We start from the raw sequence: 20,322 nt of genomic DNA, 5'->3' as shown, positions 1-20,322 counted from the left end.
AGTTCTTATTCCTTTTTACTACACAGCAAATGGTAGAAGACAGCAAAAAAGCCAGTGGAATCAGAGAAAAAGAAAGTAATATGAAATGGGGCAAGATTTTCCATTAGGATTAACATAATAACTGGAAATTAGCTTTACAATGAATTTGGGTAGGTTCCATCTACCCTACAAATCAGAGATAATAAAATAAATAGCAATTACCATTTATTAAATAAAATATGTGTCAGGCAGGAGGCTAATAGTTTCTTACTCATTATTTCAGATATATCGTATCTCAGCCCTGGCTAGGTAACTATTATATAGCAACTGTATATAGGACAAAAGTGCTCAGCAAGGTTAAGGAGCTTGCCCCAAATCACACAACCTGTAAATGGCAAAGTCAGGATTCTAAATTGAACTGTGTGACTCCACAGCCTATCTACCACCTATACTCCACACTATAGTTCCCCAAATCCAATGACTAATTCTAGCTTCAAGTTCAGGCTTTATTACTATCACACATACAAGCCCAGGAATGGCCAAAAAGGTTTCGCTCACTTGCAGTAGTTTCCAGGACACCATGTTAGCCATGGTACAGTGCCCCAGAATGTTAAGAGGGAAAAGCACCACCACCATCTGTCACAGGTGAGTGCGTAGGTGGGATAATATAATATAACTGACTTCTATTTTCTGACCCCTACTTTGTCCAAATATCTTAAGTATAAAATATATTACATAAAATATAGCAATAAAACAAATTTGAGGCAAGGAATTATTTGTTGGCTGACATTCAATTTTCCCAGAAAACTTTACAAAGAGGATATAGTTATGTTTGCTTTTTGTTCAAATACCATTTAATTGGTAGTGTTGTTTCCTGGCAAAATAAATGCTCTATTTTGTTCTTAGAGGGTATAAAGTCACATAGCAAGTAGAATCTGCACACCTGAGTGATACCATGTTTCCGAGTTCTGCCGGTAAACTCCGGATTTTATTAGAGGACAGGTCCAGATACACCAGATTGTGAAGCTTGGCAATGTCTGAAGGAATGCGGGACAGGGAATTGTCACTCAGATGCAAAGCTGTCAAGTGAGTTAGTGACCACAACGATGAGCTTAAGCTTCTTACTTTTCCTGTAAGAGAAGAAACAAATGGGAAAGGATTATATAGCATTCTCTACATTATGGTCCCTGGATTAAGTAACATTTAATGTTCCAGTGAGTAAAAATTTATTACACAAAAAATTGTGAAGAAGGGTTTAACAGGAGAAAGCTTACCTATTCTAGGACAATGCACTGCTACGTAGGTTATAAACTCTCCTTAGCAAACTTAAAAAAACCTCAACGTTTAGATTGCATCAGTATTTTTAAGGGCACAACAGTTAAGACTTTATCCTTTAAAGTTGCCTTACCTATGTACATGAAAGAAACAGTACAAATAATTTATATTGATAATAAATCCAGTATTTTACCATGATTAATTTAAAAATATGCCAAAAAATCAAACCCATTATCTAGAAAACAAGAATTCTACCTGAAAACAAAAGGTAAACAATATATTCTCAGCTTAGCAAAGTTTTAAGACCAGTGTACCCAAATGGTAATTGCATCAAGAATCATGTAACTAAAAAAAAGCTGTACTGAAAATTACAAGTAAAAACAATTGCCCAGACACATTACAGATATGAAGTCATATATATCAAACAGCAGCAGACACATGATTGAGTAACTAAGAAAAGAATAATTAATTTCAATGCAACATGAAATCAGTACTTTGGTACATACAGATAAGATGACAACCATTTCTACAATCCATCTAAGAACTAAGAACTTTTCCCCTATCTCTTTAATACCCAGGACCTAGTCTGAGACAGAATGAAACAAACAGACGTAACAAAAATACACTAGTCTTTACAAACTGATTTTCTACTGGCTGAAAAGCAATCTTGAGAGTTCTAATCAAGATGGAGTAACAGGAACCAAATTTACTATCCTACTTGGACAACTACCATATCAGAAAATATAAGTGAATCAACAAATTTCAGACATCAGACCTCAACCAGTGCAGAAGAGTGACCCCTGAAGGACCACAAAGAAGGCAAGCCCTACAGTTGTCTCAGCTTGTGAACAGCAGCACAGGGAGGGGATCCCAGGGGCAGCACAGTGATCTCACCTAAGTTCTGGAGACAGGGAAGCCAAGAGGACTAGAATTTACAGAGGCAGAGTACCAGACAGGAGAGAGATGAACAGACAAAGAAGTCTGGAGATGGGAAAATGGTACCCCCACAAGTTTTCAGCTGAGTATCGATCAGTATAAAAATGTGAGAAATTGCCTGGGCCAGAGGTACACCCAAAAGAAGCAGAAACAACAATCCCCAGGAATACACACAACTAAGGCTAGCTGGTGTTCCCAAGTACCAAAGGGAAAGATCTCGTAATTCAAAAGGTGCCAAACTTAGAAAATCAGCCCCAGACTAAAGACCATTCTGGTCTCACCTAAGAAAGTTAAAGAGCAAGCCTCAAAAGAATTAAACTGTTTCTAACCATATCCCAAAACAAAGCTCAATACATGTTATAGAAATACAACAATATGCCATCACCCAACAAGGCAAAAAAATCCTTAATGTACTGTAAGAAAATAAATCCTATGAACTTAGTAACTGAACAAAAACATCTTTTAAAAATGAAGGCAAGTTACAAGATGAAAAGAGCTATGGAGATGGATGGTAGTGATGGTAGCACACCATTAAAAATGTATTTGATAAAAACCTTCCCACAAACAAGATTCGAGAACAAGAGAGGTTCACTGGTGAAAGCAACCAAACATTTAAGGAAGAACTAATAATAATTCTACAGACTGATCCAGAAAACTGAAAACAAAAAGATACTTTCCAATTTACTCTATGAGGCCAACATCACGGATACCAAAATGAAATAAAACTAGTGCAAAAAAAAAAAAAAAACCTACAAATCAAATCCCTCATGAACATAAACGCAAATTTTAACAAAATTTTAACAAATCAAATCCCTCAATATATTAATAGGATAATGACCAAGTAAGATCTGTGCCAAGAAATCCAAGGTTTATTAAACATTTGGGGAAAAAAAGATTCCAAAACTTTTCTTAGAAAAGAAAATCATCTATGTAGATATAGAGAAGCATCTGACAAAATCAACATTTAAAATCAGCATTTAAATGAAATCACAAATTAAATTTTTTAAAAAGCTCTCTCAGTAAGCTAAGAATAGAAAATTCTTCAATCTTGACAAAGGGCAGCAATAAAGTTAGTGGCAAGGGAATGAATGCTTTCCTCCTAAGAACAGAAACAAATCAAGGTATGTCCACTATCACCACTCCCGTTCAAAATTATGCTGGAAGTTTTAGCCAATGGAATAAGACAAGAAAAATTTTAAAGTGGAAAGACAGAAGTCATGTTTATTTGCAAATGGCACAATCACCTGTGTAAAAGCCCAAGAATCTACAAAAATACTATTAAATAAGTGAGTTTAGCAAGGCTGTAGAATAAAATATCAATATACAAAATATCTACTGTATTATATACAGCAACACACAACCAGAAACTGACATTTAAAATAACATTTACAACAGAACCAAAATTATGAAAAAGAGGCAAATCTAACCCCTCCAAAATGTGCAGGACCTGTGTACTCAACACTACAAAACACCCTGAAAGAAATCAAAGACGTCCTAAATAAGGAGAGAGGTATACAAGCTTCACAGATCAGAAAATTCAATATCATTAAGATATTGTATCTCCTCAAACTGGTTTACAGAGAGTCACATGGTCACAATCACAATGCCACCATGTCTGAAACTGGCAAGTTGATTCTAAAATTCACATGGAAATCCAGAGGCCTTACAAAATTCAAAACAACTCTGAAAAAGAACAAAGCTGGAAGACTAACACTACCTGATTTTAGGACTTATATGTAAGAACTCTCAAACTCAGTAAGAAAACAACCTAATTTTCTTCTTTTTAAGGTTTTATTTATTAGTGAGAGAGAGAGCACAAGAAGAGGCAGAGGGAGAGGGAGAAGCAGACTCCCTGCTGAGCAGGGAGCCGGACTCCAGGACCTCTGGATTAGGACCTGAGCTAAAGGCAGATGCTTAACCAACTGGGCCACCTAGGCACCCACAACTCAATTTTCAAAACAGCTAAAACATTTGAACAGACACTTTACCAAAGATGACATACAGATGGCAAATAATCACATGAAAAAAAAAATGTTCAACATCAGCATCATTAGGGAAATGCAAATTAAAACCACAATTAGATTTAAAAATAATTATAAAAAATAAAACCACAATTAGGTATTACTATACACCCAGAAGAATGGCTAAAATTAAGACTTCCTTGCCAATTGTTGGTGAGGATATGGATCAAAGATATCTAGTACAAATGTAAAATGAGAAAACGTCTTTGCAAAAGCAGTTTGAGTTTTTTAAAAAGTTAAACCTTAACTTCCTTATGATCAGTTTCATTCTTTGGTATCTGTCTCAGACAGGTAAGAGTTTCACACACTACAAAGAACTGTATATAAATGTAGCTGTATTTGTAATAGCCAAATACCAGAAATCATCCAAATATGTTCAACAACAAGTAATGGATAAACAAACGCTGACATATCCAAATAATGGAACAGTAATAAAAAGAATGAACTATTAAAAACCCAACTGCATGGATGAATATCAAAGTAAGTAGAGAAGTTAGACCAAAAAGGGGTGGGGGAGACATACTATATCGCTTCCTTTATATAAAAATTCTACAAAATGTAAACCAATCCTATGGTTTAAAAAAGCAGAACAATCCCCAATCCCAGGGACTGGGGAAGGGGCTGGAGAAAAGAAGGAGGTATGGAAAGGGAATTACAAATCTGGGGAATGATGGGTATGTTCCTTGAGTGTTGTGATGGTTTCAAAGATGTACACACAGATCCAGATCCAAATATAGCATCATATCATTCACTTTGCATACATACTAATCATTACATGTCAACTATAACTCAATACAACTTTGTAATAAAATCTTACCTTGATCTGAGAAAGTGTCTTTCCTCACTGTGCAATAATTAGAAAATATAGCATAGCCTATTTGTAAAACAAATTTACTTTTCAGTTCATAAAACTAAAGCACACAGCTAATATTCAGTATAAATACTTAAAACATCACAAACTACTGAGGGCGTGTTTTTCACGTGTTTCATCCTCAAGACACCACTTTGTGAAATTCATTTTTATACGTTTTTATATTTGAACTTAATAGGAAGGATACAAAATTTTCAATCAAGAAGGTAACCAGAAAGGAAACCAAAAAGTCTATAAAGAAGGAAAGGGGCGGGTGAGGAGGAATCAAGTATAAGAGTCATGTATAAAGACATCAATCACACAGGGTTGAAGGGAAACAGAAGACTCAGATCTCAACCATATACAGAAAAGTAAAACTGAAATAAATTTCTAAATGCCAAAAAAACAGAAAAGTAATGGAAGGCAATTTCTAAACATAACTCAAACCCTAAAATCCAAAAATGAAAACACTGTCAGGTTTGAATTCATTTAAACTCAAAACCTCTACAATGTGGACATGCCAACATGTATGGCAGTCAAAGAGAGAACACTCATTTATTCAGTGAACTTTCAGGGACTGGTATGGGGACAGAATGGTAAATACAAAGTCCCTATGCTCAGGCAATAAAAAATAAAACAAAAATAGGAAAATGAACAACAGATAAGAACAAGTAAATTATTCAAGAATAAACAAAGGGTCAGTTATTTTTAAAAAAGGATTTCAGTAATAAAACATATGCAAATTTAAACAATAAAATATTCATTTCTATCAGACAAACAATAAAATAAAATTAGTATCCAGTAACCACAAGGCTAAGAGGGTTAATAGATACACTCATTCATTATGAGAAAACTACCACTATATTTTGAAACCAATCCTGTAACAGCTACTAAAAGTTTAAATGTGAATATCCCTTGCCCCATCACAATTCCTCAATTAGACCAATTTCTACTGATGGAACAAGGTAATACAAGAAATTAAGGTCTCTAATTTTTGAGAGAGGTCAATGAACAAGACAGTCACTTTCTGAAATTCTGAGGTTATCTATTTACTTCTCCAAAGAACTGTACATTTTCATATGCACCCAAAAATTTATATTTAATTTTAAGCAGCTTTGTGAGTTGAGAAATGCTGGGATTAACCTGACTTTAAATTAAGGTGTGTTTTCAGAAGTAGTTCCATCCTAAAGTATCCAGAATCCTTTACTGTTAAATACCAGGAGATGGGGGAATATAAATAAGTGTTCCCTGAAATCAGAAAGGCAGTTTGCAAACACTAAATGGACCAGGTGTAATTAACATACTTACGAAGAAACCAAAATTATTACTTCCACATATGCAGATTAAGAAAAAAAAAAAAAAAAGAAAAACTATTGAAATTCTAAAACTGACATTTTAGAAGAAACAGCCATCACAGCTGATTTCCATTATTCCCAGACTCTGTATTTGTGAATTCTACTCCCTCCAAGTTTACTTATAAACCCAAAAGCTCTGTCACTGATTTATAAACATGCAGAGTAGCAAAACCAACAGTCACCCAGAACAGTTCCCAGATGGGGTCCAACAAGGCAACACTCTGGCCTGTCACTCTACCATTCACGATGAAACACGTGCCTTTTATGCTGTCTATTTAATGCCACAGTTTTTGAATACTTGTGCTTTCTGTGGCTGATTTGGGGGGTCTTAAATGGCCCCTAAGCATGATGCTGAAATGCTAAGTGCAAGGCAGTGACCTGCCCAGTGTTCTGAGTAAGCTTCAGCTTCACTCAGGCATCAGTCACAGTGTCCACATGTTCAAGATTAAGGAGCTGATGGCAGACATTAAATAAGCTATCTTTAAAACTAACACAAGGGACGCCTGGGTAGCTCAGTCAGTTAAACGTCTGCCTTTGGCTCAGGTCATGATCCCAGGGTTCTGGTATCGAGTCCTACATGGGGCTCCTTGCTCAGCAGGGAGCCTGCTTCCACCTCCACCTGTTGTTCCCCCTGCTTGTGCTCGCTCGTTCTGACAAATAAATAAAATCTTAAAAAAATAAAATAAAACACTTAACACAAGCTTATGTGTTGATCAACTGATGAAAATGTTGTGGCTAGAGGTTCATAGTAATTTAACCATGTATCAGCTCACAACTCCTGAAGCAGTTAAGGAAGGAAGCAGTCTGTGTTGTGAGAATGGCAAACTGGATTCCAAGGGAGAAAAGGGCCCTGATTAAGTTACATGAATTACAGGAAGAGCACAAAGGAGAAGATTTGGAAGATCCTCGATAGTGCTTCATTTAAACACAGTGGAGTTGATGGGGAAGGAGATGTACTCACACCAAAGCATGTGAGTCAACAAATGGAAGTTTTTGTTTGTTTGTTTTAAAGTTTTTTTATTTATTTGTTTATTTATTTATTTATTTATTTGACAGAGAGAAAAATCACAAGTAGGCAGAGAGGCAGGCAGGGTGAGAGGGGGAAGCAGGCTCCCTGCTGAGCAGAGCACCTGATGTGAGGCCTGATCCCAGGATCCTGATATCATGACCAGAGCCGAAGGCAGCAGCACAACCCACTGAGCCATCCAGGCGCCTGAACAAATGGAAGTTTTGATCCACGAAGGAAAACACAACTGCAAAGGTACACTCATTAAACTTTGGTGGGAATTCTGGTCTTAAATGCAATGAAAGAATGCTTGCTCAAATTAGACCTAGCTTAAGTAAAATAAGGTTAGCCGGAAGGTAAAAAAAAAAAAAACTAGAACCTGAGAATGGAAAGACGGAGGCAAGTATTAGGAAACAGAAAGCGAGAGAAAGGTGAGCCTCTCAGGTTCAATATATAATGACTGCTGCAGTGTGATGCTGATGACCACAGGAACTAATGCTAACTCTTGTCAGGGGACCTCCCTCAGCAGTCTGTGCTCTACGGCCAAGTAACTGTTTGACCTGAGGAAAAGGAAATGTTTGTTGCAAAGCTCAGTGACTAACCAATTATGCCTCTTACACTTTTCTAAAATACTTGATTTTTGTAAAGATTTTATTTTTAAGTCATCTCCCACCCAACATGGGGCTTGAACTCACAACCCCAAGATCTATAGTCACGGGTTCCACCAACTGAGCCAGCCAGGTGCCCAGTTAATAAAATTATCTTTTTTTTTTTTACTTTTTAAAAAAGATTTTATTTATTTGACAGAAAGACACAGCGGGAGAGTGAGTTCAACTCAAAGTGAGTTGAACTATACATGATTCTATAATGTGATTTTAAAAAGAAAAAAGTGAAAAAATGATGGAACTATAAGACCTTCAAACTTTTTTTTTTTTTTTGCTATAAAAGATTTTCTAATACTGATCTGAGGTTAAGAGAGATTTAAAAAACATCATAGGTTAGAATCCTCACAGTTTTAACTGCATATTTCACTTTTAAACTTGATTCCCTACAATGAAAGAGAAATAGATCATTTTATACTTGCCCCATCCACTCATTACGTACATCTTCATTATCATAAGTTCATATCATCTCCAAGGAAGATAAGCAAATGGCCAATAAACACATGCGAGGATGCTCTGATTCATGAGCCATCAGGGAAAGGCTAATGAAAGCTACAATGAAGTACTTCTTTTACCCCCACTAAGATGGCTAAATCAAAAAGACAGATGTAACAACTGTTGCCAAGGAGTACAGAAATTAGAACCCTCCTACAAGGCTGGTTTAGAATGTAGAATGATACAAAAACTTTGGAGAACACAGTCTGGTAGTTACTCAAAAAGTTAAGCATTTCCCATATGATACAGTAATTCCACTCCTAAGTATCTACCTGAGAGAAATGAAAATGCCCACATAAAAACTTACACACAACTGTTCAGAGTAACATTATTCTTTAGAGCCTATCCGCAGAAACAATCTGTGCTACTTTGTAACAAATACGTATTTGGGGGAGCACTTTGGTGGTTCAGTCAGTTAAGCATTCAACTCTTGGTTTCAGCTCAGGTCATGATCTCAAGGTCCTCAGACTGAGTTCCACGTTGGGCTCCCTGCTCAACACGGAGTCCTCTTGTCCCTCTCCCCTCCCCCCACCACTTGCCCATACACTCTGTCTCTCCCATAAATAAATAAAACCAAGAAAGAAAAGAAAAGAAGAAAAAAGAAAAGAGAAAGAAAACACACACACACACACACACACACACTTGGTCTTCACCTCTGTTTCCAACATGGAACTCCTGAAATCCTTGGAATTTCCTAAGTGATCAAGCAGTAAAGTGCCTTTTGTTATCATAGGTGCCTTTTCAAGGACACCAGAGTTTAAGGTTAAATAAGGTGACTTTTTAAAAACCCCCTGGAATGGAGAATGGTTGCCAGGGAAGCCAATCAGGATAAGTAGGTTGAAAGTTTCAGTACCCAGCAAGCTCCTTCTCCCCCTCCCCCACCAACAATCAGGGAGGAGAGGTAGGAGATTAGATCAATCACCAGATTTAATCACCCATGCCTAGGGAAGCCTCTGAAGGAATCCCTCAACTATGGAGTTCTGCACTTCCAAGATGAAGAATACAGGGAGGTATGGGGAAGGGTGAGGGGTCTAGAAAGATCACGGAAGTTTCTTATCTGTTCCCTAAAGACCGCCCTATGCATCTCTTCCTTTTAGCTGTTCCTGCATTCTTATAATAAACCAGCAATCTAGTAAGTCAACTCTTTTCCTGGTTCTGTGAGCTGATACAGCCAATGAAACCCAAGGAGAGGGTCCTGAGAACCTCTGGGTTTAAAGCTCCTCAGTCAGAAGCACAAGGTAACAACATAGACTTTGTGACTACTGTCTGAAGTCGGTGGAACAGTCCCCTGGGACTAAACTTGTAACCTGTGGTACCTGACACTAACTGTCAGATTGAGCCGGTATCGAGAATTGCTTGATGTATGGAAAACCCACTCATCTCGGGTCAAAGTGGAGTAGAATTATAACAGAGTACTGAGAGTAGAGGAGACACACAGGAGTATGTCTTTCCATAGATAAAGAAATGGGACGATATCCACACATGGAATATTATTCAGTCACTAAAAGGAATGGGGTACTGACACGTACTACAACATGGCTGAATCTTGAGAACATTATGCTAATGAAAGAAGGCAGGCACAAAGACCACATGTTGTATGATTCCATGTACATAAAATCCTAAGAGCCAAATCTATAAATGTAGAAAATAAATTACTGGTTACCTAGGGCCAGGGAGGGGACTGGAGGAAAATGGGAAGTGATTGCTAATGAGTAAATACAGGGTTTCTTCTGGGGTACTAAAAATGTTTCAAAGTGACTATGGTAATGGTGGCACAACTCCGTAAGTACACTAAAACCCTGTGAACCATACATTTGGAGTGAACTGTAGGATATGTGGATTATATCTCAGTAAAACTGTTACATAAAAAAATTTTACAGCATAACAAAAAACAAACAAAATTACATGCAGACAATAATTTGTATATATATAATAGATTTAAAAATAAGTGAAGACTCGGGGCGCCTGTGTGGCTCAGTGGGTTAAAGCCTTTGCCTTCGGCTCAGGTCATGATCCCAGGGTCCTGGGATCGAGCCCCACATCAGGCTCCCTGCTCAGTGGGGAGTGTGCTTCCCCCTCTCACTCTCTGCCTGCCTACTTGTGATCTCTGTCTGTCAAATAAATAAATAAAATCTTTTAAAAAAATTAAAATTAAAATTAAAAAAATAAAAAATAAGAGAAGACCCTATTTACAAGAACCAGAAGGTAAAATACCTAGGAATAAATCTAATAAGTGTATTAGGCTTAAGGATATAAAAAGGAACAAACAGAAAGACTTCTACAATTCACCCTAATTTATAAAATAACAGGATCATGATAAAAATGCCAGAACTAAATAAGTTGATCCTGATTTTCATTATTAAAAAAAAAAAAAAAAAAGCCAAGTGTCACATGTCAAAATTATAAAGGCATATTAGGGGAGATGCAAAGCCATCTGTAGCACTGTTTGTCACAGACTGACCATCATTATTGTACTACTTAAATTACAGTGAAAGAAATAGTATGATTACAGGAGAACTGTCTCTATCCTTATTTAGAAATCTCTCCACAATACAATATCACATGAGAAAAAAAGCACAGTGCAGAAATCTATATTGTCTTTTGAATTAATAATTAGGTGTGGAATAAGCATCTGTATTTGTATATGAACAGAAGGACCCCAGAGGAATGCAGAAGAAACTCCTGACCCTGAGTGTGAATGCGTATGTGTGTGCACGCTTGGAGGTTTAATGGGGGGTTGTGTGAAAGGGAGACTTCCACTGTATGCTTTTTTAGGTTCTCCATGTCCCCTCTTCCTGAGATGTCCTTAACTCCACTTTCCCCTGGCTAATATCATTAACTCAGTAGTCAGCTATTCTAGGATACTTTCCCTGATCCTTAGCCAGGCTGGCTAAGACCGTCTTAAAGAAAAGACAGTAGGTCAGGCTTTTTGTCCTATATTTATTATGGTTTTACAATTATCCTCTCATGGGAGTCTTCTCCTACAGCCTGCAAGACTCCTAAAATCTTATTTCCCATCACCTACCATATCATAAGTTTCAAAATAAAGGAGTGAGTAACAAGTAAGTGATTTCCAGCATGTTAGTGATGGCCTCAAAATTCCTATTCCAGATGTCCTCCCTCCTCTTGAGTTTCCTTCCTCTCGTGTTTACCTGTTCCCACTCTAAAATTCCACAAAGCAGACACCAGGGTCAACCAAACAGCAGACAGCTGTACAAGCTGATAACATATTTAAAGTTGCTTGACTCTGGAGTGTTACTTACCAAAAGTAACACTTACAAAAAGAGCTAAATGTAATACTCTCAAAAAAAAAAAAAAATCGGAAGAATAGGATCCAGAATTTGAGAAACATGGTCTACCACTCTTCCATGGAAAAACATGAATAAAGCTTACTCAAACTAAACTCAAACTCAACTAAAGCTTTCAGAAGGTCAGAAAATGTCACAAAGGAGAAAAGGGGAATGTGTGGCCCCATAGCTAAGGCACCTGATTCCACTATCACTTAAAGACTACTGAGGAGGTCAGCCACCCTCCGCCAGGGACACAGCACCTGTGCCTGCTCTTCTGGACATCCCGCAGGCTGAGGTGCTGGAGGACAGACTGCTCCAGCTGGTCACCCTCTGCCAGCTCCAGCAGCTCCCCTCTGGTGGCTACTCTTCTACGGAGGATGGACCTCCAATTGGTGCTGGAACAGTGGTACATGCATGAGCAGACAAAAAAATCTCAACCCTGGTTTTGATAAATTGAAGACACTTCCCTATAGCAGGAAACCAGCAAAGTTGATATCCTTCAAGGTGCAAGTGAATACACACAAGTTCTCAGGGATGTTTTCAGAGGAGCCAAAAGAGGAGACACAAAATCCAAATCACCACAACTATACTGCAACAAGCCTGCTGAACTACATATATCCTTGGCTAGAAATCTATCGAGAACAGTCACCCAGGATGCCAGCAGTACTGTAGGCTCAAGAGTGAGGAGAAAAGGCCCAGGGCAGATGGTGGCAGTGGTGAATCAGTATATATTTATCACCAGAGCATGATGTCTACGACTGGAGTTATCTCCCCAACAGGGAGTCTGGATAGATTCCTAAAAGTAGAAGTCCTAAGTCACAGGTTTCCCCAACTATAAAAAGTGAAAAGGCCAGCCCAGGACTACCTTATAGAGACAAATATATGCAGTCTCAAAAATTTAAAAAAAAAAAAAAAATACTACCAAGGAGTCCAGACCCAGGCCCCTTTTCCCTGGAAGGCTTCTGAGCATGAGCATGAGGACAAGGACCTGGAATGAGTAGCTGTTGTGGGCTTCAGATGTACCTCAAAAGCAGGCAATTACAATGCTGCCACCATACAATGGAGTAAGAGAAACATGACAATTGTTTGCAGATTCTTTAGGCAGAATTTAAAAATTTGTACACATCTGAATTTCAGCTTCCTGTAATAGTAATTTGTTGTTGACCTATCATCCTCCACAGAGAAAGAGAACTAGATGAAAATAGGGTACAAAACACAAAAATGAATTTGAAAGCACTGGAGAACTACAGAGAAATGAGAGACAAAGAACTTAGAAGAGAACCAAAGAGAAGTAGTAGGCAGGACAGATCCCACGTTACCTGTGGCAAAATATGAAGCAAAAGCAAGCAGCAAAAACAAGTAGATGAGGTGAAAGCAGAGAAGCTGAGGAGCTAAGCAAAGCTTTAATCCCTCTTCCACTACTGGGGAAACAACACAGGAACTCAGGAAACGCCAAGGAGAAGGACCCTGCTAAACCATCAAGATTCCAGTTAGGACCTAATAACGGAGCAAGTGTGACCTGCAGTAAGCCAGCCCACCGAACACCAACAACACTCAAACGAGATGAATTCCTGATTAGATCATGGGGAGCTGATTTCCCCCCCACTTTTTTTTTTTAAAGAAATTTTTTTTTTTTAGATTTTATTTATTTATTTGACAGAAAGAGATATCACAAGTAAGCAGAGAGGCAGGGAGAGAGAAAGAGGAGGAAGCAGGCTCCCTGCTGAGCAGAGAGCCCCATGTGGGGGCTCAATCCCAAGACCCTGGGATCATAACCTGAGCCAAAGGCAGATGCTTTAATCCACTGAGCCACCCAGGCGCCCCTGGGAGCTGATCCTTACTATGACTGCCTGCCAAGGACAAAAGCAAATCCACCCCAAAGAAGAAAAAATACCATCCAGACAGACCATCAAATTATTCATCCACTTCCTATAATTTCCAGCATTCAAGGAAACTTACCAAAGGATTGAAAACCGAAACAAAAAGAGAAACAACAAAACAGAACTCCCAGGAGATTCAGATATTGGAGTTATCAAGCACAATCTTTAAAAAGCTGTGATGGACTTACACTTTAAAAAAAGAGTGACACAGACTGGATTTACCCTCCTACATAAAACAACTAAAAACCAAACAAATATATGAAAAACAGAGTTTCAGACATTACACACCAGGCAGCACAGGACAATAATCATTGACAGATGGGAAACAATGTGAGCCTTTGAGGCCGTTCTGCCTGGACACTTTTCTTAGAGTAGTGCAGGGGGATGGAACCCGGTGAAGTCTGGCAGTCTTTGCAAATTGAGATGAAGCTGGCAGTCCAGAGATGCCAAGATGGCTAGAGTTCACAGGGCTTAGTGCCAAAGAGGAGAGAGAGGGACACACATAAAACACCCTAAAGATCTAAGGACCCTCCTGAGTCTTCAGCTGAGTAGTGATATGTAAATGCATGTAAAGAAAACCCGAGGACAGAGAAGGGGGAATGAGGACAAACTGAAAAGGCCAAAGGGAGCAATCCTTAGGATCATACATTCCACCAGATGGAAAATTTCCTAACTTGGAAAATTTAGAGAGGTGTTACTTAAAAGCAAACCTTGAGAGCATCTAACTTAACTCCACCCCAGAACGAAGCTCGGGAGTATTTACAGGAGTATAAAAACATCCAGCCCCCACAAAAGTAAAATTCACAATGCAATGTGTCTAATAAAAAATTACCAGGCATGCAAAAAGAGAGAAAAAGAAAAATGGGTAGAGGGAGTGGAAAGAATCAAAGCAATCCAGAAATGAAAAAGATAAAGCAATTAAAAGTTATTGTAACTGTATTACATACCCTCAAAAAGGTAGAGGCAAAATGTTAAGTAAAGGTATGGAAGATTTAAAAAAAAAAAAAAAAACTTTTAAATTCCAGTTATGAAAAATAAAGTTATGAAAAACTATTATGCTAGTTTTGAAAGTTTTTGAAAGATAGTTTCCAGTTATGAAAAAATATTACTGGATAAAATTAACAGCAAATTAGATACTATAAAGAAAAGATGAAACTGAAGACACAATAAAAACTGTCCAAAAGGGGGTGGAGGGGAAACAGAACAAATTAAACAGAGGATTAGTGTGCTGTGGGACACCTTAAGATACAAGTAACTCCATTCCAAAAAAGGTAGGTACAGGATGGGAGAACATAAAAAATTATTTTAAGAGTGACCTAAACTTTTTCAAATTTCATGAAAACTATAGACCTACAGATTCAAGAGTTTCAATAAAACATAAGCACAAGAAGGAAAAAAAAAAAGAAAGAAAAGACACCAAGGTACATCATAATCACATTGCTTAAAACTAGTAATAAAGGGAAAGTCTTAAAGCAGCTACAGAAAAAGGACATACATAAAAGATACTACAATAAGAACAGCAGCAAACTTCTAATCAAAAACAATGCAAGCAACAAGATGGTAGAACAGGATCTTTTAAAGTACTGAAAGATGAAAACTGTCAACCTAGAACTCTATACCCCAAAAAAATATCTCACAAAAAAAATAAGGCAAAGTAAAAGACTTTTCAAACACGAAACCCAAATTTAACAAATCACCAACAGACCTCCATTATAGGAAATATTAAGGAAAAGTCCTTCAATTGAAAGGAAAAGGATAACAGAAACTTACCTATAGATAAAGGAAGGAAGAACACTGAAAACAGTGAGTATGTGGGTAAATAAAAACAACTTTTCCTAATACTTCACCCTTTAAAGGAGAAATAATAATACACTGTGAGATTTATAACATGTATAAGGAAACTATATGACAGCAATGGCACAAAGAAGAAAAAAAAACAAAAGTAAATTGTTAAGACTCTTACACCAAATACGAACTAATATAATAGTCTTGATACAGTTTACTTTATAAACCCTAAAGGAACAATTACTAAACAAATTATAGTTTAGTAGTCAACAAAGGAGATAAAACCCAATTTTACCAAAAATACCTAGTTAATCCAAAAGGGGAAAAAAGGAGAGAAAGGCAACAAAAAACTAGGAAAAGAGAAAATAAATCACATGACAACATACTGAAACCCAACTACCAGAACTAAAAAGACAGAAACCAACTAGTATCTACTGGAAGCACCCACCTGAGAACCTCATTGCAACCAGGAGGAGTTCAGTGCAACTCAATTATGAGTGCAGTGTCCACAGTAAGTCTGAATGCAGTCTGGACCCCAAGAACTCCACAAACTAACCAGCCAAAGCCCCTGAGATAAAAAATCTCCAAAAACAGAATTAAAATTTAGTGAGAAAGGCATCAGAGAGATGAAGGGGAAAAAAAGGTCCAGATAAAAATGAGAGAAGGGAACAGAATCAGAAAGTTTCACTTCAAAAACCAGAAGATGGAGCTCTGAAGTTAGAAAAACAATCCTGAATCACACCTTCAGGAACTTCAGATAAATAAAATTTAAATAAAAATGAACATGAAAAGCTATATGCTCAAATCCCGTAAGTTATTAAGTGTTTTTAAAGGTTACCAAAATAGGGGCACCTGGGTGACTCAGTTAAGTGTCTGACTCTTGGTTTTGGCTCAGGTCATGATCTCAGGGCCATGAGATCCATCCCCATGCTCAGTGGGGAGTCTGCTTAAGACTCTTTCTCTGCCCCTACCCTCCATTTGTGTGCTTTCTTTCTTTCTAAAAAATAGATAAATCAAAAAAAAAAAAAAAAAGTTACCTGAATAACTCCCTATGGACAAGAAGAATATACCACAAACATACCCCAAAAACTATTACTTACAATTTCAAACTGAGCTAAAAGTTTGGCATTAAGAACATGATAAAAGCAATAAAAGAACATAAATAAGAATTAGAAAATTTCAGTAAAGGAAAACTAAACTACCAAGAACTTAATAATGAGTAAGTAGACAAAAAAGAAAATGCTTTTAGAAAAGACATTTTTAAAAATCACAAATCCATGAAGAACTATAGATTCAAAATCAATTTTCTTATATACCAGCAATGAATAATTGGATTTTGACATTAAAAACAATACCACCAGCACCCCCAAAATGAAATATTTAGTATAACTCTAACAAACTATGTATATGATCTGTATGAAAAAAACTAAAACTCTGATGAAAGAAATCAAAGAATTATTAAATGGACAGATATTCCATGTTCATGGATAGGAAGACTCAATATTATTAAGATGTCAGCTCTTCCTAAATTGACCTATAGATTCAATGCAATCTCAACCAAATGTCCAGCAAGTTATTTTATGGATATTGACACGCAGAGGCAAAAGACCACAGAATAGCCAACACAAAACTGAAGAAGAAGAAAGCTGGAGAATTGATGTTAGCTGCCTTCAAGACTTACTATAAAGCTACAGTAAACAAGACACTGTAGCATTGGCAAAAGAACAGACAAACAGATCAATAGAACAGAACAGAGAGCCCAGGTCTTTAGGCAGTCAACTAATCAAAGGCAATAAAACAGAGAAACTCTTTTCCAACAGATAGTGCTGGAATAACTGGACATCCAAAAAGAAAAAAATATATAGAGAGAGATATCTTACACTCTTCATAAAAATTAACTCAAAATGGATTGCAGACCTAAATGTAAAACACAAAACCATAAAAATCCTAAAAGATACCACAGAAGGCAATCTACGATTTAGGTCTGCAATGACTTCTTAGACATAACAACAAAAGCACAACCCATGAAGAAAGAATAAACTGGACTTCATTAGAATTAAGTTCTGCTCTGTGAAAGACACTGTCAAGAGAATGAGAAGACAGGGGTGCCTAGGTGGCTCAGTCAGTTAAACGACTGCCTTCTGCCTAGGTCATGATCCCAGGGTCCTGGGATCGAGCCCCACATAGGGCTCCTTGCTCAGCAAGAGCCTGCTCCCTCTCCCTCTGCCTGCTCTTCCCCTGCTTGTATTCTCTCTCTCTCTGTCAAATAAATAAATAAAAATCTTAAAAAGAGAGAGAGAGAGTGAAAATGAGAAGTCAGGCCACTGGGAGAAAACACTTGCAAAGACCTATCTGGTGAAGGACTGTCATCCAAAATATACAAAGAACTCCTAAAAACTCAACAATAAGAAAACAATCCAATTTAAAAATGGCCAAAAGACGTAAAAATCTCACCAAAGTAAATATGCAGATAATATAATACATAAGCATATGAAAAGGTACTCTTAATCATATGAATCAGGGAAATGAAAATTAAAACAACAATGAGATTCTACTACATGTACCATTTAGAATAGTCAAAATCCCAAACACTGACAACATCAAATGCTGGAAAGGATGTGGAGCAACACGAAGTCTCATGCGCTGCTAGTGGAAATGCAAAATGATACAGACATTTTGGAAGAGTTTAGCAGTTTCTTACAAAACTAAACATATTCTTACCATATGATCCAGCAATCGCACTCCCAAGCATTTACCCAAAGGAACTGAAAACTTACATCCACAAAAAAAAACCTGCACATGGATGTTTATAGCAGTTTTATTCATAACTGCCAAAATTTGGAAGCAACAAAGATGTCCTTCGGTAGATGTGATGAATGTATAAATAAACTGCAGTACATCCTGACAATGGAATATTATTTAGCACTAAAAAGAAATGAACTATCAAGCCATGAAAAGACATGGAGGAACTTAAATAAATGCACATTACCAAGTGAAAGAAGTCAAAGTTTAAGGCTACATACTATATGATTCCAACGAATATATCTTTTATGTGACATTCTGAAAAAGGCAATTATGGAACCTGTAAAAAGATCACTGGTTGCCAGGGGTTCAGGGAGAGAAAAGGAGGATGAAATGGCAGAGCACAGAGGACTTTTAGGGCAGTGAAAATATTATGATTTATAATGGGTAGATACATGTCATTATGTATTTATCTAGACCCATAAAAGGTACATTTATAGAGTGAACCAAGAGTGATAGTGTCAGTCAATGCAGGTTCATCGATCGTAACAAATGCACCATTCTGGTAGAGGATGTTAATAGCGGGTAAGTCATGCACAATACTGTGTCATATTTGCTGTGAAGCTAAAACAGCCCTAAAAAATAAAGTTTCTTTTAGAGGTGCCTGGCTGGCTCAGTCAGTTAAGCATCTGACTCTTGACCTTGGCTCAGATTATAATGCCAGGGTCCTGGGACAGAGCCCCACGTCTGGCTCCATGCTTAGCAGGGAATCTGCTTTTCCTTCTCCCTCTCCCTTTGCCTCTCCCCTCAACTTGTGCTCTCTCTCTAATAAGTAGTATCTTAAAAAAGGAAAAAGGTGCATGGGGAAGTTTTCTGGGAGTGATGAAACTCGTAACTGTGGTGCTGGTTACACAAATGTGTATATTTATAAAAGAACTGTACAACTAATAAAGTGTGAGTTCTACTACATTTTATTTTTATTTTCCTGTAAATTATACCTTAATTTTTTTAAGCTTTAAAATTATTCAAGAGACAAATATGCAAATTCAGAAATCTCTGAAAAAAGATGAAGGAATCAGAATACTAAAAGTTATTATCCAAACTGTCCTAAAATTAAAAGAAAAAAATTTCAAATTACACATGTACACATTTTTCTTATCATACTGTACCTGAGCATATCAAGGTAGAACACAACCAACATCAAGATATATTCCACTAAAATTACTGATTTTTAAAAAAAACCTTTGGGCATCTAGGCAAAAAGAGCAAATAATAGGTGAAAGAAAATCAGACTGTCATCAAAGCCTATCACAAAACTGAAGCAACATATTCAAGATATTTCAGGAAAGAACGCAAGCCACCGATTTTACTTACAGCCAAACTGACATTCAAATATATAGGACACAGACTGTTATCAACATGCAAGAAACTCAGAGAATATGCTCCTAGGAGCCCTTCCTAAGAAACACCTAGAGAGTAAGATTCCAGAAAACTAAAATGATTAGAGATAAATAAACTAGTGGGAGGCACTGAATATATACTTACTTAGAAAACAAGTCCAAATAGGATTGTATGCAGGTTAAATGGGAAGGCTGATAGTACATAATGACTACATACTCTCAAAATATGGAGTACAACTATTTAATGGGAGAGGGATGGGGAATGGAAATAATATTCCAAGAAGTTCTACCTGCTTTCAGTACTCATATTAGTGGTAGTATTTTTAGTACTGTTATTCTGAGAGTGCAATGTAAGATGGGATAAACCAAATAAGTAATTACAGGATATTCAAATTCCATCATCCCATGTCCCTGAGAACTAGGACACTCGGTATTAAAGGAGACACACATGTAATTATAGAAAAGGTTAACTAAAAATCCCTGTTCTTCTAAATCTGAATTAAAAATGTCAGTATATTTTTATAAGATTTTTAATTATAAATATACAAATGTGTTTTATATATTTAAAAATATTTTATATTAAGCATGTATTTATTATCACAAATATATATCCTTCCATCATAAATATGTTGACTTCCTCTCTCTT

General features: G+C 37.0%; 1 protein-coding gene and 1 pseudogene across 3 annotated transcripts in view; one reads left to right on the top strand and one right to left on the bottom strand.

Moving 5' to 3' along the window:
* CNOT6 (CCR4-NOT transcription complex subunit 6) overlaps positions 1-20,322 on the bottom strand; it is a 75,064-nt gene that overhangs the window by 23,170 nt on the left and 31,572 nt on the right. For all 3 annotated transcript variants that reach the window (XM_059416202.1, XM_059416203.1, XM_059416201.1), the window contains exon 3: positions 923-1,109. In XM_059416202.1, coding sequence (XP_059272185.1) covers positions 923-1,109 — 187 coding nt within the window. The remainder of the gene's footprint in view (positions 1-922; positions 1,110-20,322) is intronic.
* Positions 1,267-12,707, top strand: LOC132028143 (factor in the germline alpha-like; annotated as a pseudogene).

The sequence above is a fragment of the Mustela nigripes genome, chromosome 12 (genome assembly GCF_022355385.1).
Source record: "Mustela nigripes isolate SB6536 chromosome 12, MUSNIG.SB6536, whole genome shotgun sequence".
NCBI lineage: Eukaryota > Metazoa > Chordata > Mammalia > Carnivora > Mustelidae > Mustela > Mustela nigripes.
Note: the sequence above shows the minus strand (reverse complement) of the source record. Positions and strands in the feature narration are given on the sequence as shown.